The sequence below is a fragment of the Pristis pectinata genome, chromosome 10 (assembly GCF_009764475.1).
Source record: "Pristis pectinata isolate sPriPec2 chromosome 10, sPriPec2.1.pri, whole genome shotgun sequence".
Classification (NCBI taxonomy): Eukaryota; Metazoa; Chordata; class Chondrichthyes; order Rhinopristiformes; family Pristidae; genus Pristis; species Pristis pectinata.
The window spans coordinates 28,287,323-28,313,064 of NC_067414.1; the positions used below are offsets into that span (position 1 = coordinate 28,287,323).

Consider the following 25,742-nt stretch of genomic DNA (forward strand, 5'->3'; position numbering starts at 1 on the left):
TCTTAAATATCACCCCTCTGATCTTAAACCTACGCCCTCTTGTTTTAGGCACCTCCTCCGTGGGAAAAAAGACTATGAACTTTCACCCTGTCTATGCCCCTCATGATCTTATATACCTCTATCAGGTCACCCCTCAATCTCCTACGTTCCAGGGAATAAAGTCCAAGTCTACGCAACCTCTCCTTGTAGCTCAGGCCCCGAAGTCCAGGAAACATCCTGGTAAATCTTTTCTGCACTCCTTCTAGTTTAATAACATCTTTCCTATAATAGGGTGACCAAAACTGTACACAATACTCCAGTGGAGCCTCATCAACTTCCTGTATAACTGCATCATAACTTCCCATCTCCTATACTCAATGCCTCGAGCAATGAAGACCAGCATGTCAAACACCTTCACCTACCTGTGATGCCGCTTTCAGAGAACTATGCACTTACAGTCCTAAGTCTCTCTGTTCCATAACACTCCCCAGGGCCCTACCATTCACTGTACAAGTCCTACCCTGGGTTGATCTCCCAAATGTAATACCTCACATTTATTTGGATTGAAAGCCATTTGCCAATCCTCAGCCCACATACCTAGCTGATCAAGATCCCCCTGTAATTTTTCATAACCTACTACACTATCTAGAACACCACCTATTTTAGTATCATCCACAAACTTACTAACAATGCCTTGTACGTCCATATCCAAATCATTTACATAAATTACAAACAACAAACATCCCAGCATCGACCCCTGTGGCACATCACCAGACACAGGCCTCTAGTCTGAGAAACAACCCTCGACCATCATCTTCTGCTTCCTAGCACCAAGCCAATTATGAATCCAATCCGCTATCTCCCTCTGCATCTCATGCGATCTAACCTTCCAGACTAGCCTGCCACGAGGGACCTTGTCAAAGGCCTTGCTAAAGATGCAAGATGTGACATCCTGTTACCTCTGTAAGAAACGTGCAAAATCCTATAGGATTTTGACAAGGTGGGTGTAGAGAGAACATTTCCTCTTCTAGGAGAATCCACAACTGGGAGTCACTCATTTAAACTGGGAATGAAGTGCAATTTTACCTTGAGGGTCATTGGAATTTTTTTTCTCAAAAAAGGTGGAAGAAGCAGAGTTTGGATTTTTTTTTAAGATAAAGGTAGACAGGTACTAGATAAGCAAAAGGGTGAAAAGTTACTGTTGGTAGACTGGAATGCATAGTGGAGATTAAGCCATGATCTTATTAAAGGGCAGAGCAGACTTGTGGGGCCAGGTGGTCTACTCCAGCTCCAAATTCATGTGTTTATCTGATTCACTACCCCAGGTGAAGAAATATTTTTCCAAATGGCAACTCTTTTTCACCATTCCTTGACTTACAAAAAGGATGCGTTCCTAAAAAATATTCTGCTCAGCTGAAACAGGGACACGAGAGATTTCAGATGCTGGAAATCTGGAGCAACGCATACAAAATGCTGGAGGAACTCAGCAGGTCAGGTAGCACCTATGGAGGGAAATGAACAGTCGATGTTTCGGGCTGAGACCCTTCATCAGGACTGGAAAGGAAGAGGGCAGAAGCCAGAATAAAAGGGTAGGGGGAGGGGGAGGAGCACAAGCTGGCAGGTGATAGGTGAGACCAGGTGAGAGGGGGATGGTAGGCAGGTGGGGTAAAAAGGAATAATGTGAGAAGCTTGGAGGTGATAGGTGGAAGATGCAAAGGGCTAAAGAAGGAGGAATCTGATAGGAGAGGACAGTAGAACAAAAGGAAGGAGGTGGGCAGGTCGTGAGGGAGGGGAAGGGGAAGGAAGGGGTAAAGGGGCCCCAGGAATGAGGGAAAACAAAGGGGGAGGGGGAAGGAAAACAGAGGGGAGTGGTTACCGGAAGTTAGAGAAATTGATGTTGATGCCGTCAGGTTGGAGACCACCAAGACAGAATACGAGGTATTGCTCTTCCAACCTGTGTCTGGCCTCAATGTGGCAGTAGGACACCGTGGACAGACATGTCAGTGTGGGAATGGGAAGTCAAATTAAGCTCAGTTTGGGCAAAATGCATGAGATTATTGATACAATGTATTCCTATGCATGGTGGTTGGGTGGTGCAACAAGTAGATTTGTAATCTACTACCTCAGCAGGAATCTGTCATAAATCAAGGAATACCTATATTTTGTTACTATGACCCCTGATTCTAGACACTGAAGCTCAGAGAAACATCATCCCTGCACCCACTCTGTCAAGCCCGATAAGAATCTTGTTTGTTTCAGCAACAACTTTGACTGCATCCTCAACAATCATATGGCCATTTTGCGTAATGAGGAAGTAAAATGAAATTCAACGTTAATCCATTGTAACTCCATAACAGTCAATCCAACTCCAGTAAGGATTCCATTCATCCCAGTTTTGATTTTCAGAAAACATAATGCCACTTCAGATATTGAAGCCTGCTATCTACAAACGTCATCAATGATGCAGAGAGTGCATTTACCTCAACATTATCAGGTAGTTAACAAGATGTCTGGGTTGGAGATCTTCTGAAACTTGATAAAGAACTTCATCGTACCTTAAAAAAGACAACATTTCTGAACTCCTTGCCATTACATTTCATAGCACTTTAAGATAAAAATTCATTTTTTGCATTATAATCCTGAATAATGCTGTGGTCTTTGGAGCTACAGTAAATATGGAATTAATATCAACTTTTAAGCATTGGTGCTTAAATAACAGTTGTCATTTTAACAAGGCAAATACAACATGACTTTTCAAAAAATTTGTCAAATGCTTTCCAGGGTTTACCAGCAGCTACAACAGACTTGATTAAAAATTTGCACTCTGCACAGTGCATCTCAACAAATACATGCATTAAAATAAAATCCTAAAGACCAGGTGAGCCAACTTATGGAACATCCTTTGTGATTTTCTTCTGTGCACAGAAGAGGTTAATTGGAGAGCATCATCTCAACCATAGCATAAAAAACTGAGTGTTTGCAGCCTTGCCTCTTTTCCTTTTCTCTGGTCTTTGAATCAATTTGAGCTGTGCATTTCATCTGCATTTTCCCCTCCACTTCTCAGATGAAGGTAGCCTCAATATTACAGGTAATACAGGTAAATTCATTTAGTGATGAAAACTGATGAATGCTGGAAGCGATCTGCAGGTCAGGCAGCAACAGTGGTGAGAGAAACAGTGGTGATATTTCACATCAAATATCGTTCATCAGAACTGAAACTGAAGAACTATACACGCTTCAAGTTGAAGTGAGGGGTAGGTGGAGAATGTTCATTCTGTGACTCCTTGGCGTAACCTTCCACCTCCAACAACCACTCCTTTTCTCACAGCACTTACCCCTGCAGTCATAGGAGATGCAACACCTGTCTTTATATCTCTTCTCACCATCCAGGGACCCAGATAAGGAGCATTAACTTGCACTTCTTCCAACTTATCAGTGGTCATGACATCATCTCCTCTATATCGGGAAAAACCCAATGCAAATTGGGTCACCACTTTGTAGAACACCTCTGTTCAATCCACAGGGTCATCCCTGAGCCTCCACTCTGACCTTGGCCTTCTATTAATGTCTAGTGGGAATTCAGGGAACTGCACCGGCTGTTTCAGGTGTGTTACATCATGCCTTAGGGACAACATTGAAGGTGACCTGCTTTCACTCTCACCTCCTCCCCCCAACAGATGTGATTGGATCATTGTTTCAACTCATTATATCTCCGTTTGGCTCCATCATTTATTCGTCAGCTGCCTGTTTATAAAGTAATTGTTACCTTGGCAACTTTGGCTTTCTCTCCAATCACACAGGCATTCCCTTTGTCTCCACTCTCCCCACCTCCCTTTCTGCAATTTACCGTGCCTTCTCACCTTTCCATTTCCAATGGAATTTCAGGTCCTTGACCTGAAATGCTGACTCTGCTTGTCTCCCCACTGTTGCTGCCTGACCAGCCCAGCACTTCCAGCATTCTCTGTCTTTGTTTTGGATTTCCAGCATCTCTGTGGCTTTTTAATCCATTTTACATGGATTAGTCATGTTGATTGAGAGGTAAATATTGGCCAAGACACTGGGAAGAATTCCCTGCTTTTCAAAATACTACGTGGAATATTTCATATCCACCCCAGAGGGCAGATGGATCTTCAGTTTAACATCTCATCCAAAAGGCAACCACCTATGTACTGGATTGTCAGCGTACATTATGGGTTCAGCTCAAGGCCTCGACTGGGGAAAGAATCCACACCATAGCTGGTTCCAACAAAACCAAGGCTGAAATCTCTCAAAATGTCAAACAAAATAATTTTAAATTTAGATTAGAACCTTAAAAAAATAGAAGTTTAGAGGAAGAAATTCATAAACATTTGCACCTGTTAAATGTACAAAACAGTAATGCAAGTGCATCGTATTCAATTTGTGAAATCCGGATCCGTTCTGTAATTTATATCCATTTAGCTCAATGGATTCAAATTTCAGAAGTATACAAAGTGCAGTTGCTACTCTGCTGCATGTTTAACACATGCATCCAAGGATAAATTTATACCCTGATGCTCTTACTGAATGTTTGCTTTGTGTACTTAAAAGTCTAAAGCTTTTTACTGAAGCATGGAATTTCTCAGTGTAAGACACAGAATTTTAAGAAAAAAATATTTCTTAAACCCTTTAAGAAATAAAATTTAGCATACTGACAAGATTTCTGCATATATTGGAGACTATAGATTTTTACTTCAGCGTTAAGTTAATCAGAGGGGAAGCATGGAAGAGGAATAATTTTCACTGCTGAATAATGGAGAAACTGATCCCTCAAATCTATTAAAATCAGGAGTTATCCAGTTTATAGAATCCCCAACAAAATAACATAGCTGCTGCTGTCATCAGATTTGTACCTGAGGAGATGCTGTAGTAAAGCAATTGCCTGAGGATCTTGTAAATATGTTGGGTTGAACTGCATCATTTCTCCATTTTCACACTGCCTCTGTAAGCTGAATTTATGGTTGTTAATATATCAAAGAGAACAAGCAGTGTAGGACACTTCAGAACAATAGTCAACATCAATAATGCCATGATTTGGTCTGACTAGTTTAACAAAAACTCATTCATTGTTAGTGTCATGCAATTTAATTTCCCAGTTTGCTAATCATTTAGCAGCAATAAAATATTAAAGAGTTTGAAAATGGGTCCACATCATCTATAGACATGCTTGGACTTACAACTTTTCTATTTCAGCACAGAACTTATTGGATCTCATGGAGTGTAAGAAATGCCTCATTCTAGAGCTGCCTCTTTACTGTCATTCATATTTGCAATCGAGGGAAGCTATTTGACCTTAATTATCTTTACCACAGTGTTAGAAATGCTAATGGAAAATGATTTATTAAGGAATCAATTTTTTTCAAAACTCCCATTTTGTGGTTAAACATAATATCTTCAGAAATCTGCCAAAACAGTACCTAAAGACCACTAGCAAGGCCACCCAAATCTCATGTGTTTAATCCTATTGTTGCTACTAACAGAGTTTTGTTGTTTGTGTGGTTCTGGTAGATCCATTTGTTTGCAAGGAGATTAAATTTTTACCTTTAAAAATTTCTTCAGTCACCTTTCAGTCTATGTGCTTCAGTGGAAATACCTTGGGAGGATCTTGAGTATATCCCAAATATAGGCTAACATGCCCAATATCAAATAAGTTATCAATTTCCTACAGTTCTGTATGTCCTTTTCATAAAACCATTTTGTCCTTTTTATGACTCTTTATCTGTATGACTGCAAGAAATTATAGACAGTTGTGGACACAGCTTAGTCCATCACGAAAATGAGCCTCCCCTCTATGGACTCTGTCTATACTTCCCACTGCCTCAGGAAAGCAGTGAACATAATCAAAGACCCCTCCCACCCCAGACATTCTGTCCACCCCCTTCCGTTAGGTAGAAGATATAAAAGTTTGAAAACAATGCACTACCAGGCTCAGGGACAATTTCTCTCTGCTGTTAGGACTCTTTAATGGACCTCTTGTATGATAAAGAGGAACTCTTGACCTCACAATCTACTCCGTCATGGCACTTGCACCTTATTGTCTATACAGTTTCTCTGTAACTGTAACACCATATTCTGCATTCTGTTATTGGTTTTCTCTTTGTACTACGTCAATGTACTTATGTTTTGAAATGATCTGTATGGATGGCATGCAAAACAAAGTTTTTCACTGCATCTTGGTACATATGACAATAATAATCCACTAAGTAATTTGTAATTGGTTTATGTGGTTAAATCTTTAGGTCTTGCTATTCAGCCACACCTTACAGTAATTTCCCATTGAATTAATGTTTCATATTACTTGAACTTCCTCTAATTTAAATTATTACTTCATGATACTTCATCAGTTTTGGACAATATTATCTACTATTTATTAATTAACAAACCATCTGCTTTATTGAAAACATTACAAATAGCTGAAGTACTTGTAGATGACACCAAAACAACTTTTTAAATATTAACAATGTCAGAACTACCTGTGTTGGATTTCCATAACATATTTATATCCTGCTTTATAAAAAAATTTGCTCACAGGATGTGGGTGTCAGTGGCCAGCCCTATCCCAAGTTGCCCCTGATTTCTGTGCCTTGCTCAGCTATTTCAGAGGGCAGTTAAGAGACAACCATATTGCCATTGTTCTGGAGTCAGATATGGGCCACACTAGGCAAAGATAGCAGATTTCCTACCCCAAATGACACTAGTGAACCAGATGGCAACTATGACAATCCAATAGCTTTCCTTCTGCTTCTCCCCCCTCCAGATTTATTTAATTACTTGAATTCAAATTTCCCAGCTACCATTATGATTTGAAATAATGCCTCCAGATCAAAAGTCCTGGCCTCCAATATAGCCATTCTGGTATCTCAACTATACCATCTTACATGCCTTTATTTTTTTTTCCTTCTGTATTTATCCTAGTGAAATTTTAGAGGGCCAAGAGTTAAAAAATTTAAAAAAAGACACACAAGTTGCACAGTGGCATTGTTACATCTATACAGCAAGTTGTTTATTGTGTCCTTTAATGCTGAGGGACTGGGGTGGGAGAAGGTGAAGTCAACCATAGAGCTGATTGTGAAGGTGGTACGGGAGTTTCACCTTTCCATTAAAGGCAAGTCATAGTGTTGCTGATGTCATCAGGTTGAGACTCTTGTATGGCAATCTGGCTGTTCTGCATCATCTGTGCCCAGAATAATGCATCTAAAAGAAGTTTAAAATAATGAGGGGGCTTGTTTGCCTGATATTTTACCATCCTGTTGCTGCAGGTTTTTCAACTCTTTTGCAGATATGCCTTACCTATGTAGCCTGGCATGAGTGTATTGCAGGTACACTCCAGTATCTCCCTGGCTTTGGAGTACACGATCCCAGTCGAATTCATAATCAGACATAAGGGGACCTTTGAAATCCTACAAATTATATATTAAAATTATTTAATTTTCTTCACTTAACGAAGAAACCCAACTTAAAAAAAAAATCAGGAAAAATTGACTTTAAGCGAATCCAACATTGTGAATATATGAAGGTTTACAAATAATTTACACACTATTATATACTGGATAGTTATTAACTTAAATCAATTGATGGAAATTGTGTTAAATTTCAGTTTGCCTCCTGCTGGCTTCAAAACACAACCTGTTTGGACAATACACATTTTGTAAGGAAACGGCTACTGTGTGGCCCCATCACCCAAACACTTCTCCTCACCCCACCAACACTTTTTCCTTTCATGTAACAGAGAAGATTTTCCAGGATACTGGTGACCAGTTCAAAAACATACATTTTCTGCCTGCCTTGTTGAAACTTCATGCAAAATAAAAATCAGATCAATTGAAACTTCAAAACAAACCCATAACTTGTAGTAGAAGTGCTGCAAAGGTTCAGCACATTGATTCCTGGCACGGCAAGTTTGTCCTTTTTGGAGGGGTTAAGCAAACTGGGCCTATACTCACTGGAGTTTAAAAGAATGAGGAGTGATCTCCTGGAAACAAATATAATTCTTACAGGGCTTGACAGTGTAGATGTGTGGATGACGTTTCCCCTGGCTGGAATACCTAAAACCAGGGGTCGCAGTTTCAAAGCAAGATGACAGCCATTGAGGATAGAGATGAAATATATCTTTATATATTTTCCAGAGTCTTTGAAATTTACTACTCAAGAAGGTAGTGGAAGCTTGGTATATTCAGGAAACATATTAATAGGTTTTTAAAGACATTAAGGGAATCAAGGGGTATGGGGTTAGTGCAGGAATGAGGTTCTGAGGTTAAAGATCAGTCATAGTCTTAATGAACGGCAGAACAAGCACAGGAGGCCAAATTGTCTACTTCTGTTTCTAGTTCTTATGTTCTTATTTCCTTAAATAGAGTACAACACCACAGTGGTGGCAGTAAACCTTTATGTGGAAGCAACATGACTTATTTGGAGCCTTTAAGCATGTTTGCAATATGATATCTAACCATTCAACTGGGGGAACAATGTGCAGTAACAGTGAGAGGTGAGTCCTGAACTGCATTGCTTTAAACATTGCCAAGTTTTTGCTGTCATTTGTGAAATGTTATGTGGAGACTAGATACCCACCCAAAAAAAAGTTAGTGGAGCATAAATGTCAGGATTCTTACAAGGGCACCACATGCTAAAATGGGTCCAAACCAAGATATAATGGATCCTGATGTGCAGGGACAGCCTCAAAAAGCCTTATAGCTTTGTCTGCCTGTATCAAGGTCTTCTACATTGTGGAGGCATGGCTGAATCCCTGGGTTCTTTATACTTTGTACATTAACGATTTGGATGATGGAGTAAATGGTTTCGTGGCTAAGTTTGCAGACGACACCAAGATAGGTGGAGGAGTAGGGAGTATTGAGGAGACAGGAAGGTTGCAGAGACCTAGATAGTTTAGGAGAATGGGCAAGGAAATGGCAGATGAGATTCAATGTTGAGAAATAAGCATTTGTACACTTTGGAAAAAGAAATAAACGGGCAGATTATTATCTAGGAGAGAAAATTCAAAGTACAGAAGTACAAAGGGACTTGGGGGTACTCATGCAGGATACCCTAAAGGTTAACCACCAGGTCGGATCGGCAGTAAGGAAAGCGAATGCTATGTTGGCATTCATTTTGAGAGGTATAATGTATGAAAGTAGAGAGGTGTTGATGAGGCTCTACAGGGCACTAGTGAGGCCTCATTTGGAATATTGTGTGCAGTTTTGGGCCCCATATCTTAGGAAGGATGTGCTGATGTTGGAAAGGATACAGAGGAGATTTACGAGGATGATTCCCGGAATGAAAGGGCTTACATATGATGAACGTTTGTTGGCTCTTGGACTGTACTCACTGGAGTACAGAAGAATGAGAGGGGACCTCATAGAAACATTTAGAATGTTGAAAGGACTGGACAGAGTAGATGTGGCTAAGCTGTTTTCCTTGGTGGGTGAGTCCAGGACCAGAGGGCACAATCTTAGAATTAGAGGGTACAGGTTTAAAACAGAGATGAGGAGAAATTTCTTTAGCCAGAGGGTAGTGAAATTATGTAATTCCTTACCACGTACAGCAGTGGAGGCCTGATCATTGGGGCGTTTGAGGAGGAGATAGATAGTTATCTAATTAGTCAAGGTATCAAGGGATATGGGGATAAGGCCAGAAATTGTGGCTAGAAACGAATAGTTTTTTTTCTTTTTTTTCCATTTCTCATTTCTTTTTTCTTTTTACCTTTTTCTCTTTTTCTTTTCACCTTTTTCTCTTTTTCTTTTCCTTAGCTCATGGAGCAGACTTGATGGGCCGAATGGCCTACTTCTGCTCCCTTGTCTTGTGATCTTGGGAATTTGCTCAGACTTGGCCCAGTGCTCATTTAGCCCAAGGAAAGTACTAATCCTTTTGATTAAAAAAAATAGAAACTCCTATATTTTCCTTTTATCATGGCCTTATAAAGGGAACCGAGAGCCTATTATCCTATAGGGGGAACCACACCTTGGGCAAACACAGGAGGCCATTTTTTTTTGTTCCTGGAGGCAAGCGAGTGACCAAGATATACCTGAAGAAGTGTGCATCAAGGAACCTCTTCCTCCAACCCTGTAAACCTTTGACTGAATTAGAGGTAATGACCCTAGCAGATACTATCCTCGTACAACTGCAAAGAATGCCAGCAAGGTCAACTAAGGTACAATCCTGTTACCCCAGTATTTTGCAGGTTTGCCAATTGTGGCATGATGCAAAAAAAATTACTTTTGTAAAGTTAAAGACAAATCCATGATACCTAGACATATGGTTTTCTGATATTGGGTTTGGCAATGTAATTTCTTCAAAGTGAGATAGGAAAAGGGGAAGCCCAATATATAGGAGGGAAAAGCAGAACAGTGATAGGTGGACAAAAGAGGGGAGATGAGGTGGGCACGAGGTACTGATAGGTAGATACAGGTAAAAGATGGTGATAGGCAGGTGTGGGGGAGAAGGGGAGAGCAGATCCACTGGGGGATGGGTCAAAGGTAGGGAGGAAAAAAGGGGGGGGGGTAGAAAAAAAAGAGGCTAGGAAAGGGAAGAAAAGAAGACGCATGGTAGGGGATGAGTGTTGGAGGGTGGGTGGGTGTGGGGATTACTTAAAGCAGGAGAATTCAATGTTCATGCCGTTAGGCTGCAAGGTTCCCGAAGAAGGGTCCTGACCTGAAACATTCACTGCATGCTTTTCTCCACGGATGCTGCCTGGCCTGCTGAATTCCTGCAGCATCACCCTGTTTTTCATTGGCCATGTAAGTTTATTGTCTAGCCTAATTCCAAAAACACACTACAAAAATTTATTAACCATGATAAACTGATTAAGAAAGATCCAACCTGCTGCAATGCAATGAACAGCCCAATGAGTTATTACCTGAACAATAAGTGCAGCAACACCCACTTTCTCCGCTGTACTCTCAGGGTCTTCTAGTTCTTTTGTTGCTTCATAACAGAAATAAACAATTATATACAAATAATCTGCGAAAAACTACCCAGAAATTATCCTGGCCCAGTCGAATCATCACCTCAGAAAAATTAACAAGAGGTTTATCTTCAACTTGGAAACGAAAAAATCTTATCATGTTATGTTGAAGTGTGGTGGATTAATCTTGTGCAGTTTTCCTTCAAATATTTACTTCTTAAAATCCTGTAATTACTTGTCCTAATTGCAACAGTTTTATTTATTTTTGGACTTGCATTATATCTGTAAAACACTAAAGCTTAAACCATGTTCAGTAAGATGACAGATTTACATAACCAGATTAAAACTGGCCTAAGTATCTCATATTGCATTGAGTACTAAGATATTGGATGCACCACCTGATGTGCAGTAGAAATGTATACGTTTATGCTATATGAATTTGCCTGAATCAGGCTGCAAATACTACCGAAATCTGAAATAAAAACCAAGTGTTGGAAATGCCTGGGAACTTCAGCAGTAACAGTAGAGACAGCACCTCAGATCATCAGATGTTTCTAAAGCATAATTCTGCAGTTCAATATGCATCACTGTCATCTTGATTTTGGAATGCTGTAGTTCAAGTCTCAGTGCAGTGCCTCAAGCATAAACACCTACATTGAGATGTCGGTATAGAGGGAGGGTTATACTTTCAGAAGAACTATTTGTTCAGATGAGGTGTTAAACCAAGGCACTGCCAGCTAAATTCAGATGGTCATTAAAAATCTCCGCCCTTCAAAATAGTGCCTGAGGAGTTGTCCTCAGTAGCTTGGCCAAACTTCTCTTGCAACAAGCTTCACAGGAATCATCTAGTCATTAGCACAATGCTGTTGAGAGAACATACTGTTCAAAAAAATAACTGCCACGATATAACAATAGCAGTTACACATAAAATGTACTTCAGTGGCTGTAAAGTGCCTTGGGACTACCAGAGGATTTGATGGGGCAGTATAAAGTCCTCCTATTGCAGAACAATTCATCAATAGCAACGCAAGTTTCCCCAATAGCTCAGGCAATATACCAGGTGGCTCCACTCCTGGAATTGGCTGTAATGACTCCGTAATCTTCATTAGGGAAGGAAAAGGTCTTCTTAAAAATAATCAGACTAAGAAGGCCAAGATCTAGGAGTTGAGTACTCACTCTTAGAGGCAGCCATGTTTTGCAGCATTCTGGAGCGTGCTTCATTCAGAACATCTTCCAGAAAAACAACATCTCCTTTCCGAGTCTTCATTCCTTTCACTAACCCAAAGGGTACATGCTGACACCTGGGTGTGGGGAAGTAGATGCCAATTTGAGTTTCCTGAACTTTATGAACTGCAAGATGACTTAAGCACAACACAAATGAACAGACTATACATTTACAAAAGCTTCTGCCATTACCTGGCCACTGTTTAACCTTAGAGAAACTCAGCGGGTCAGGCAGCACGTATGGAGGGAAATGAACAGCTGACGTTCGGGTCAAGACCATAGATGCTGCCTGACCCACTGAGCTCCTCCAGCACTTTAGTGTGTTGCTCCAGATTCCAGCATCTGCAGTCTCTTGTGTCTCCATACTGTTTAATCTTGTTTAGCAGCTTAACTTAATAAATACAATTGATCTTTTCTAAATAAATTTGTTAAATATATAAACATGGTCAAACAAATTTTTTAAATTTATCGAGAGAGAAAATTCTGGGGCATATTCAATTTATCCCACCAGATTCAAAAATAATTATTTCTATAAACTTAGTTGAGAAGCTATAGGATCTGTATTTTCTCATTTTACTTATTTTTTTAAGCTTATCTTCCAGGAATGTCTGCCTGAGCCTGCAAGCTAATGATCTGTGTTAAAGCCTTCATTGTAGCTCACCTTAAAAAATATATACCAAGAAATTCGAGTCCACCTTTAAAGGATGTGCTAGAAAGGCACAAATATACTGAGATAATAACTATTTTGAACATTGGTCCACCACATTAAAATTTGGTTGCAAACAAGTCCCAAGACATTTGAAGCCATGACAATTGGTCGCTCTTTCCAAAGGCTGGTAATGGAGAGTAGGGAAGCTTGGATTAAAAATATGCAAAAACTCTGTTTCAACTGCCCTTTAAAGAAAGGGATTCCAAAGACTCACAACCCTCAGTGAGGAAAAAATGTGTGTCATCTGTCTTAAAAGTGTGACTTCTCATTTTTAAACAGTGACAGTCAATTCCAAGTTCTTCCACAAGTGAAATATCTTGCCCATATCCACCTTCAAGACCCATTAGAATCTTGCATGTTTCCATCAAGTAGCCTCTCACTCTTCTACACTTCAGAGGATACAAGCCTACTCTGTCCAAAGACAAGCCCACATTCCAGGTTATTATAATGTGCTTTCTTTTATGACCTACCGTTCCGTCCAGTTAAAGCCCAGGATTTTCAGTACTTCAAACATTTGCTGAAAATGTGTGCGCTGTTCTTTATCTGTCTGAAGAAGACAAGAGCGATCAATATGAAAATTGCACCAACAATTCTCAGCAAAAAGCTGTTAGGTGCCAAATATGTGCTTTTTCAAACCTGATTTGATGGCACATTCCAGAATAATCAAATTGAAAGCAACATGCTTCAGTTTGTTCAGTAAAACTGCTGAAACAAGAAAGTTCTCGTGTAACATCACGTGAACCTAATCTCTTCAAAATACGATTAAAGTCTTGTGAAAAGTACAAAGGAAATTAACCTTAATACTGTTGCGTAATAGTTGGGCAAGTAGTGAACAGCTGTGTTTTCCTATAAAGCAAAGAGATGTTAACATTAAACCACTACAGAAAATGCAGTAGAACAGAATTAAAGCAATGGGAGCAAGTAGTTCATCTGCACTTCCTTGCATGTTGCAGTCTCAATCCCAAGCATGGTTCCATGAAGTTACAGAATAGAAGTGAGATGTTTTCTCATGGGAAAAAGAGAAACATTATCCCAGGCTACTTCAGAAAATCATACGCATGTAGTAGGTGAGAGGTCCACCTGACATCAATCAGAAGAGGCACGATATGCCCAGAGAAAGGAGTAACTAACAAACAAAGGAGGGGAGCACATGATACAGTGGTTAATGCTGTTGCATAACAGCACCTGCGACCCATGCTTAATTCTGACTCTGGGTGATATTCGTGCAAAGTTTTTGCTGTGAACATGCTCCAGTTTTCTCAACATCCCAAAGATGTGCTGGTAGGTTGATTGGCTACTGTAAAATTACCCCTTTAACTAAAGTAGCAAAAGAATAATAAAAGGGACAAGTTGAAAGACATACAAGAGAGAATTGGTCACAGGGCTACAGGGAAACAAAGTGATGAGGTGGAAATAGGAACTGGTGGGTCAGCTCTGCTGGGTCGAATACCCTCCTCCTGTGTCAGGCACAAGCCAAAATTTGTGGAAGAGCGGTGCAGAAGAAAATCGTTAAAATTTGCTTGCACATTGAATTTATTAATATAATAAATTCAAATGCATCCACTTCACATGCAAAATTTATGAATTCCTACAACTATCAAAGTAATGACACAATGTATTGTGCCAAGAAAGTCATGGATTTATACTGTATTTTGGTCTAATTTGCATACAAAATATTTTACGTCAAAGCATTGATTCAAGGCAAGATAATTTCACATTAAGTTTCATATTAAATTATTATTTTAGTTGATAGTATCCAAACATGAACTAGCCATTTAAATAAAATCCTCTAAGGAAAAGAATGTTCTTTATGGGATTAACGCACAACCAAATCCATTATATATAATCATCACACTGCAAATGCATGAATTCTTAGGCAGTTTGATAGAAGGTCATCATTGGATACATACACTAAATGTGTAACATAGTCTGCTCCTGAAATTCAGTTCCAGAATACAAGGAACCTACTTTTTTTTTTAAGCAGAGCATGACTTGCAGCCCCTGCTATGTTACAGATTTAGCACATGCCAACAAAGATGAATTTATACCTCCTAAGAGCACATTGTAGCTCGCCTTAGTTACCTACCACATAAATCATTTTGTCAAAGTTGTATTTCTCCATTCGATCTGCTGCAGCTGCAATATCCCTGCAAACAAAATTGTGAAGTAACAACTGTTATTCCCATGGATGATGCTTCAACAACTTAGGTCACTGATTATCAAGAAGTCTTTTACCAAGTAAACATGCACCATATTTCAAACGGTATTTTATACTCAGCCAGCTATATTGAGCAGGTTACATTGATTGCCAACCCAAAAGCAGACTCCCGAGAGACACTCAATTCCAAGCTATCATGGGAAGATATTACCAGGTAGACAGAGCAAAAGATTCAAGGATGTGCTCAAAGCCTCCTTGAAGAAATGCAGCATCCCCACTGACTGGGAATCTCTGGCTCATCACCGCTCAAGGTAGAGGTGGCGCATTCAGGGTGACATTGAAAACCTCAAGCACAGAAGTCCTGCATAAGCAGCAGACCACCTCACAAACTATCCACCAGCCCACCCCATCGACCATCACCTGCCCCATCTGTGGAAGAGTCTGTTATTCCTATATTGGTCTCATTAGGCACGGTAGTGTAACGGTGAGCGTAATGCTATTACAGCGCCAGAGACCTGGGTTCAATTCCGGCTACTGTCTGCAAGGAGCTTGTACGTTCTCCCCGTGTCTGCGTGGGTTTCCTCTGGGTGCTCTCGTTTCCTCCCACATTCCAAAGACGTACGGGTTAGAAAGTTGTGGGCATGCTATGTTGGCGCTGGAAACATGGCGACACTTGCGGGCTGCCCCCAGAACACTCAACGCAAAAGATGCATTTCACTGTGTGTTTTGATGTACATGTGACTAATAAAGAAATCTTGTCCTAAATTCAGAGTGATCCCAAGGAACTGCCTGAGAAGATGGTAAACCAAAGGAGCAGAAATCCGTATAACTCTGACAGGGAATATTATAGCATGTAGACAATTAAGTCCTTGAAATTCATTATCCAATTATGAAGGCATGAACTTGAGGGAAACAATCATTCCTCAAATATTAGTACTGAAAATGATAATCCAGTGGTTGTTGTGTAGTTTTTTTCAGAAGGGATTGTGGGTGGGTGGCTGGGGGCAAAGGGGCTGGGTGCAGAGGTTACGGTGTTACGGACTCAGTGAAAGTCCCTTTAAGATAGAGAGTGTGTGTATGTGTGTGTGGGGCGTGCTTACGTCAATAGAAGATAAAGGACGTAATGACGTTGTTGAAGAAGTCAGAAGAAGAAGAAGAGAGAGAGAGAAGGGAGAGAGACACCAGCCTGCTTGTTTTTTATATCGATGGATGAGAAACAATAACTGTGTTTGCCACTGAAATCCATGTATGGAAGTTGGAAGTAATCCGGTGGAGTTCACTTTGTTGCTGACCTGTAGAAGGAAACAGGTGTTTGTGTGTGGACGACCACGGTTCGGATGCTTTTCGGGGTGAGGAAGTCACTACCGAGTAAACACTGAAGTGTCGTTTGGGTTCCATCGTGGAACATTTGGATTTCGTATGTACTCTCTCTATGTTTTTCTACATCTACATCTTATCTTCAGACAACGGTGGTTGTTGAAGAAGCCCTTGCTCATGTTTCACCTTATGGCTTGCGGAACTGAACTTTAAGAACCATTCAGGAACTGGGAGTTTTGGACTTTGTCACACACACACACACACACACGAAGAGTTTAGTTTTGGGGTTAACGTTCGAGGTTTAACATTTTTGAATTCTAACATACTAACATTTTTACTTTTATTTTACGTATTATCATAAGTAGTGATTAATAAAATAGTTTTTAACACTAAATCATGCTCAGTGTGTTTCTTTTGTTGCTGGTTCGTGACAACGGCAAAAGGAACATAAGTCCCTGCAAATAGCAGAACATAAATCAGATCGAAACTCTGTAGTCGTACCACATCTAGGTATAACTGGTGGTGAATAATTAAACTACTAATGGGAGGAAGACAAGCCTGAAACATCTGCAACCAGGTTCATCCATAAGTGCCAAGTGGATGATCCATCTCAATTCACCTCCTCAGATCCACGCCCAAAATCAGTCTCCAGCTAATTCAGTTCACCACCATGTGAAATCAGGAAATGGCTAAGAGCACTGAATACATCAAAGGCTCTGACACCAGTCAACATTCCAGCTATAGTACTGAAAGCCTGCTCTACCCCAGCTGCACCAGGACAGTTGCAATACTGGCATCTAACCAACAATTTGGAAAATTGCCCAGGTATGCTTTAGACACAAAAAGCAGGTAAATCCATTTGAGCTAATTTCTGCTCAGTCTATTCTCAATCATCAAGGAACTGTGTTATCAAGCAGCAGTGACTCATCATTAATTGGTTCATCAATGGCCAGTTTGCCAAGACAATTCAGTTCCAAATCTTGTTACAGCCTTGGTCCAAACATGGATCAAAGAGCTGAATTTTAGAGGTGAAGTGAGAATAATTGGGAATTTGGGACACTTGGCTTTACTAGTTGAGGAATGGGCTACAAGAGATCAGGCTGGAACTGCTTGAAACATTACTTAGACCATAGAGATAGTTCTGAGTGCCAAACTGTTTACCACAACACAGAAGATAGTACAACAGGGTGCAGAGGAAATTTACAAGGACATTGTTAAGGCTAGTGAATTATAATTACGAAGAGGAATGACCTCAGATGCAGTTTGAACAAAGTAAACTCAAAATTATGGGACACCTGGACAGCGTAAATAGAAAGGATCTACTTCCTTACCACTCAGATCAGTAACTGGGTCACAGATTCAAGTTAACTGGTAAAAGGATTACTGGCAGGTGGACAAAGAATGATCTCAGTCTTTGACTAGAGGTCTGGAACTCACTGCCCGAAGTATGTTGGGAAGGAAACCTACAATACATTGAAAAGGTACCTGGACGAGCGCTTGAAGAACCATAACATGCAGGGCTATGGACCAAGAGCTGGGAAATGAAGTTAACCTAGTCCATTTTTGTCCAGTATAGACAGACTGGGCCAAAAGGCCTCCTACTGTGCTGTTAATTTCTACAATGAGATTACCTTTTCAAAAATCCTTCTCAAAATTTGAAAATTAGTAATAATAAAATGGAAATCAAAAAAATACAGATGCTGGAAATCTAAAACAAAAACAGAACACTCAGCAGGTCAGACAGCATCTGTGGAAGAGGAAATGGGGTTAATATTTCAAGTCAGAGACCTATTGTCAAATCTAGGAAAGAAACAAAATAAATTGGTTTTAAGTTGCAGAAAGGTTGGGGGAGAGATGGATTGAACAAAGGGAAGGCCTCTGATAAGATGAGGCCTGGATTGGCATAGATAAAAGCTGTAAATGAGGTCATCTGGTCAATGGGTTAATGTTGGTAGTTATATATTCCAGCATTTTCCCTATATAGGTCAGGTTAACAACGGAACATACAAAGGAATTCTGCAGAAAAGAACAAAGTATTGGCACAGTCATCACACAGTCTACTTAATTGCACAGTGTCAGGCGTGGATGGCTGTCTGGATAACTATTTTACTTACGACTATTATTTTTATTTACAGTAATTACAGTAAACTTTAAACATTTTTAAAAGCGCTTACCTGGTCAAGTAGAGGGATGTCCCATCACTTCGGACTATTTTGGCATAAATGGAGAGATCACCTGTTGGTGAAAGATCGACCACTCCAACTCCTTGCCTGTAGAAACAAACAGGATGTGGAAGTACAAAACATGCACAATGGTTTCATTCTTAATGCAGGAATAAAGAAAATAAAACTTCCATTACAGACCTTTGTTATATCCACAGAAAAAAGGGATTTTGCAACGAACGGAAACTTCACAAGGTATAATATTTGTTGTATTTAGACAAACGCAGTAGCAAATGCAGCAAAGTGTAATGAACAGCAAACAAGGAAGTGGGCATGTTATCTGTGATAAAATCAATTGGAATAGGAATAAATATTGGCGAGATGACTGAAAATTTCTGCTCTTTAGTGGCAGATCTTGATTATCTAATGGAACAGGCAAACAGAATCTCAGAATGAGGTTAGGTAATATTTCTACACTCAATAGTATGGTAGAAGTTCACAACTCTTACATTTGACCAGCTATAAAGTTTTAAATCAGACTTAAAACTTAAAATCAGAATTTGACAGATCTTTGTTAACTTGCAGCATTTAGGTCTATGGACCAAAGATAAGAAAATGGAGTTAGGTTCCAGATGCCAAATGCAGGTCCAAATGACTACATTTTGTTGACATGCAGAAACTAGTTCCATCCTGAGTAGCAATACAGTGCATTTGAGTTGTGAAAATTTGCTCAGGTGGAAAAGATGAAAAGTGATAGGCAATAGCATTGATGCATCATTAATCTTTTTAACTTAGAGTAAGATAGCACAGAAACACACACTTCAGCCCACCCTGCACATGCTGACCATCAGCAACTCATCCCCAGTCTCCTATGCCTTGATGCTTGTCTAGAAACTTTGTAGATATTGAGAGAATCGCTGCCTCCACTGCCCTCTCAGGCAGTGCATTCCAAACTCCAAACATCCTCTCGGTGAAAAAATTCTTCCTTATGTTCCCACTAAACCTTACCTTAAACCTATGCCCTCTGGTTATAGACATCTCTGCTATTGGGAATAATTTACCACTGCCTACCCTAACTGCACACAATATCCTAGGCAGGGCTTCACCAACATTTTATAAAATTGCATCTTAAATTCCCTGCTCTATATTCTATGCCCCAGCTATTGAAGGGTAACATTCTGTATGCCGTCTTTACCACTGTATCTACCTATGCTATTATCTATCACTTTTCAGGGATCTTTGGAATATTACACCAAGTTCCCTTTGTTCCTTAATGCTCCATAGGCCCCTAAAATTCGCTGTGTATGTCCTACCCAAAATGCACTTCACACTAAAATTCCAACAGACATTGCTTTGCCCAGTTTACCAGCTGATCAATTTTTTTCTGTAACCTGAGACTATCCTCCTCACAATGCATAACACTACCATTTTTTGTTGCTGAGTGCTCCTTGTTAACAAAACATATGCTCCTCACCAACTTTTACTCAGTTCATGGCCTGCATTAATATTTATTTACTTTTGAAATAGAAAGTCTCAAAACTGAAGTGTCACTGAGAATAGATTGTTTGGAAGCAGAAGATGCCATTTTCAGTTATTTTGCACATCTTTAAAACAGACAGAAAGACATGAATTTATGTAGCGCCTTCCACAACTTCAAGATGCTACAAATGATTTACAACCAAAGCAGTAACTTTTTAAAACAGAGTTACTATTGTATGTAGGAAACACAACAGCTCACAGTAAGCATGAAGGAACAAAGAGTATATAACAATTTGAAGACAGAATGAATGTAATGTGTTTAGACAACAGCCTGCTGCGTACCCAGCAGAGGGACTGTAGGGTTTTAAGCAGGAAAGAGACATTAGCTCATTGACCGGAAAACAGAAAACTGGTGGTGATAAAAAGTGGCCAAGGCATAACAATCAATGGAGTTCCATGGTGGTGTTTTGGGTCCCTTGATCTAAATTTTATAAAAATGATATGGAAGCAGCACAGTGGTGCAGTTAGTAGAGCTGCTGCCTCATAGCTCCAGCGACCTGGGCTCAGTCCAAATTCTGTGTGTTGTCTATGAATATTTTCCATGTTCTCTCTGTGATCGTGTAGATTTCCTCTGGGTGCTCCAGTTTCCTCCCACATCCCAAAGGTGAGCAGACTGGTAGGTGAATTAGCTACTGCAAATTGTCCCTGGTGTGCAGGCGAGTGGTTGAATCTGGGGAGGCTGATGTGAATGTGAGGAGAAAATAGAACTGGTGTAAACAGATGCTTGGTGACGACTCTACACTCAGTGGACCGAAGGGCCTGTTTCTGTGTTGTATGACCCTGTGACCTCCATCACTGTTACTATTTTGGGAATTGAGATTTCAATGTATTTAGAAAAATATGACAAACTGAACTCTCTCTATTAGATAGAACCCTGATAAAGAACTCTGGCCAAGTGGACTTTGAACAAAGGACGAGAATGCAGGATTTAAAAAAAAACTAAGCAATAAGAAATTTACTTTCTTTGCCCTTTTCAACAGAACTGCTAACTAAACTACACTCCTTAAAAAACATAAGTAATTTTTCTGTCACTGAGATCGCATATTATAATTTAATATTTAAGTTAACAGCAAAATTACCCTGCTGGTTTAGACTCAATATTGGACTTCAGCCCTCCTGTTTTCTTTAACCACCATCCCACTTCCAGCCCTCCTTTGTTCTGCAGTGTCTTTTAATGTTCCAGTCCCAATAGATCTTTCCCTCTCATAACCTCTTTTCTATTTACCTGATCATATTCCGACAACTTCTTCAGCTAATTATTATCACAAATTATATTCTCCGTGATCATGACAATGCAGTATCACTGTAGTTTCCAACCCATGACCTTTGACACAGCTGATCATATTATCCCCCTCCAATATCTTTACATTATCATTTAGTTTCACGAGATTCCACTTGTGTAGTAAAACATTTTCGTATTCATTTTTAACAAAGGCAACTGTTAGCAACAGCTGTACCCATGCACTGATAGCCTATTCCCCAATCAACCTTGCTCCCATCCACCCACCAGGTTTTATTCTTAGCCCCAACATTTTCTCAGCTATGTACCACTCCTTGACTACATAATCTAAAGCCACAGTGGCAGCTTCCAAATGGAATCTAATCATAGCTTGCTCCACTCCCCAACACCTCTATTGATCCCTCTCTGGCATGGTGCAGTTATCTAATATGGTGTCTTCATTGAGCCGTAACCTCCTTTAGCCAAACACTTGGAAGACCCAAACCACAAATAGTATATCCTCACCAAAACTTTTCTCAATTATTTAACCAGAAATTGCTTGTTGAATCAAAATCTTTGGGGAAAAAAACTCTGTGCAAAAAATATCTGAGTTGACCAAAAAAGCACATCTTCAGTGAAATGAGCTTAAAATGTCTTAGGTGGACATGTTGAGATTCTGCAAGGAAATTTCAACTTACTGCCTCAGGACTTTTTTCAGGCCAAAGCAACATTTTCTAGCTAGACTGTAACTGCATTCATCAGTTCAGACAAAGAATGTCTACCCTATAAAGCAGATCCTATCTTTTGAACCATTTTTAATTTCTGCAGGTTTTGGTTTTACTTCAACTATTTTTACAAAACTGTAGTTATAAAATACAACCATTAAAGTCTAACCTTACTTTGTTTTCTTGAGCAGTCCTCTCTGATCAATCCACTGTAGGAGTTCTTGTGCTTTAACTTGGTACAAGGATTCCCCAGAGTACTCATCAAAATGCACACCAAGCCGCTTTTGGAAAATATACATTTACAAATCAGATAAACTTCAATGATTACTTTTAAATTGAACCTTGCCACAAAACAAATCACAATCCAGTTCAGATCAACAAAAAAAAACAATTTGCAGCAACCATTTCAAAAAAATATTTAACTATGTTAATCAACATTCAAATTGTGTTCAATGTTAAAAATAAGAAAAGCTGATAACAGCAGCATTTGTGAAGACAAAAACAGAGATAGTTAATATTTCAGGGCTGGTGCACACATAAAATGCTGGAGGAGCTCAGCGGGTCAGGCCGCATCTATGCAGGGAAATGGACAGTCGACGTTTCAGGTTGAAACCCTTCATCAGGGCTGTAAAGAAAGAGGGGAGATAGCCAGTATAAAAAGGTGGGTGGAAGGAGTGGAGCAAAAGCTGGCGGGTGATAGGTGGATCCAGGTGAGAGGGAGATGATAGGCAGTTGAAGGAGGGGGAGAGTGGGACTGATGCAAGAAGCTGGGAGGTGACAGGTTTCCAGCATCTGCAGTCTCTCTCGTCTCTCCAGTTCATAGAACATAGAACATTACAGCACAGTACAGGCCCTTTGGCCCATGATGTTGTGCTGACATTTTATCCTGCTCTAAGATCTATCTAACCCTTCCCTCCCACATAGCCCTCTATTTTTCTATCATTCATGTGGCTATCTAAGAGTCTCTTAAATGTTCCTATCTGCCTCCACAACCTCCGCCAGCAGTGCGTTCCACACACCCACCACTCCAACCAGTTCAGGGCTGGTGATATTTCATCAGAGCCTTTTGACGACAGGTCACAGCCTAAACCTTTAACTTTGTTTCCTGTTGCATAGATGCCACCTGACCCACTGGGTACTTCTAGCATTCCCCGTTTTTATTTCCGATGTCCAGCATGTGCAGTATTTTGCTTTTGTGAGCAAATTTAACTTATTTAGCCAAGACTTTTGTTTTTTGAATTCAACAATACCTTAATCATAGAAGTTGATCTTTGAGGTAGAGGGTTAAAGTGTATTATTTTTACATATGCACTGACACTTAAATGGGTCATCCATTGCACTTGGATTGTTGCAGATTGCCATCTAAACTTGTGTAGTAAAGTCAAACCCGACCAAGTCTGGAGTTTCAGGTCTGGGCAGAGAGAACAAGAGGCCTAGACAAGACCAAGACAAGCAATACTGCACAGGTCAACAATTCCTCTAAAACTCAACATCTCAGAGGAAATATTCTGCTTTGCAATTTATGCAACCACATCGCAGATATTAAGAACTCGATCTGTGGATGACAGTGGCCGGAAACAGTCGTCTCCTACACCTTTGTCATAAGACTGAATCTTTACACATGGACGTTCATTTCTATTTATCAAATTGGAGCCACATTTTAACTTTGGTGTCTGAGTCATTGAAGGAAATTTTCTTTAACAGCTACTTAATGGGCTGAAATCCTGGCTGCTTGAAGCAAATCATGACTCTCTACTGCACTATTTTACTTGATTTTTACTCATTGGGATAATGGGTAGCACTAATAGGAACAATTTAAAATAAAGTTTAAAATGCTATAAAAATCTATTTTGTATGGAATTAACTAGAAATCAGGCTAATATAATACTGTAAATAACACTGAATTCTAAATTAAGGGATCCATATTATAGCTGTAAGTATTTTTTGCTGCTGTACTTTTGAGTCAACTTTTTCAATTATATATTGCTATGTTTATATTCATAATACAAATTGTAATGCAAACTTCTTACACAGTATACAGCATGACAGCAGTAATATTCTAGCACCTTTCTCATTCTCCCAATTCATAATATGAACAGCAAAGATACTTCTGCATTTCAACCAACCCTACTTCTCTGCTTCCAAAATTGCTATCAATTTTGGGATTTCACAATAAGTGATCTCAAAGTACCATATAATGATAATGGAATGTAATGATAGTGTTTATAACATCAGCAAAAAATTACATTTGCAATGCACTGGTTAAATAATCATTGGCCCTTCAGGTCCTCTACGTGTGCAATGGGGTATAAAACCATACTAGTTGCTGTCCCACTGCACATCATCAACAAATACTACTACACAGAGTTTTCTAATTAGGAAATTAATTGGGCAATTTGTACATTAAGGCAACATTTGAAGTCTGCTTGCAATATGGTATAGTTTTTTCTTAAACAGATATAATAGCAAATTGACTAAATAGTCAAATCTAAACCAGATTACTTTCCTTGTGTTGTTGGGGGTGACATGGCCGAAAATAACCATTTCCTTTCTGGTTCACAATTTCTCACCTGATAAATTTTCTCATACTCTTCAATGCTTATAGCCCTAAAGTGCTCCCATAAAGCCAAGGTCTGTTTATCCCCATGTTCCAGACTTCTGAAAAATTCTTGTGCTGCTTTTTGAATGTCTTCACAGTCCTCTGCTAATCTGTTCACTTCAACGTAAACCTGCAAATTCAAAATCAACAGTTTAATACTAATAAACTGGCTGAGTAGCTTTTGATCAATATTTAACCTACTACTATTGACAATTTATGAGAACTTTGTATATGATAATTTCTCTCCAATGAAAAGAATAATTCTCTCTTTTGTGCACAAAAGCCATTTTAAAGTTCCACCACATTGATTTCCCTGATCCAAAAAGGTACGATTTGCTATTTCTGCACTCTCCAGTAAGTAACCTCCTATCTAAATAACAAAAGATTGCAGGCTGGGATTACAGAAATGTTTACTTACTACTAATTCATCATCCTCATCCCATGGTACTCTGAACCTTTGTCACAAATTCACACCCTTCCTTACTATCTCAGCATCATATCTGACCCAAGTATTCTTCACAGAAAGCTACAATAACTTCCTTTTAGATAGCACTTTTAACAAAACAAAATCAAACCAGCTGCATTATGGAAAAGAATAAAAAAAAGGCACTGAATCAAATGTGAAGGTATTAAGAGATGATCAATGGCTTGTTCAAGTTACAGATTTTAAGGAGCATCTGAAAGTACAAATGAGGGTAGAGGGAAAGAAAAGTTTTGGGAAAGAATTTCTGTTTAGGGCCTTGGGAACTCTATGCAGGGCTGCTAATGGAGAGAGATTAAATCCAGGTAACACAGAGAGCCAGGAATCAAGAGGGGCAGATATTAGAGGGCTGGAGGGAATTGGAATTGGTTTATTATTGTCAATTGTACCGAGGTACATTCAAAACTTGTCTGGCATACCATTCATACCGATCAATTCATTACACAGCGCATTGAGGTAGGACAAGGTAAAACAATAACAGAATGCAGAATAAAGTGTTACAGAGAAAGTACAGTGCAGGTAGACAATAAGGTGCAAGGTCATAATGAGGTAGATTGTGAGGTCAAGGGTCCACTTTATCATACTAGGGAACTGTTCAATAGTCTTATAACAGTGGGATAGAAGCTGTCCTTGAGCCTGGTGGTATGTGCTTTCAGGCTTTTGTATCTTCTGCCTGATGGAAGAAGGGAGAAGAGAGGTGGGTGGGGTCATTGAT

At 39.6% G+C, this 25,742-nt stretch overlaps 1 protein-coding gene across 2 annotated transcripts in view; it reads right to left on the reverse strand.

Annotated features, from left to right (window-relative positions):
• rars2 (arginyl-tRNA synthetase 2, mitochondrial) overlaps positions 1-25,742 on the reverse strand; it is a 68,841-nt gene that overhangs the window by 18,939 nt on the left and 24,160 nt on the right. For both annotated transcript variants that reach the window (XM_052024184.1, XM_052024185.1), the window contains exons 9-18: positions 24,518-24,676; positions 22,122-22,228; positions 18,477-18,572; positions 14,914-14,974; positions 13,298-13,374; positions 12,071-12,195; positions 10,847-10,914; positions 7,288-7,397; positions 4,851-4,946; positions 2,460-2,534 (exon numbers count right to left, since the gene is read on the reverse strand). In XM_052024184.1, the coding sequence (XP_051880144.1) occupies positions 2,460-2,534; positions 4,851-4,946; positions 7,288-7,397; positions 10,847-10,914; positions 12,071-12,195; positions 13,298-13,374; positions 14,914-14,974; positions 18,477-18,572; positions 22,122-22,228; positions 24,518-24,676 (974 nt within the window). The remainder of the gene's footprint in view (positions 1-2,459; positions 2,535-4,850; positions 4,947-7,287; positions 7,398-10,846; positions 10,915-12,070; positions 12,196-13,297; positions 13,375-14,913; positions 14,975-18,476; positions 18,573-22,121; positions 22,229-24,517; positions 24,677-25,742) is intronic.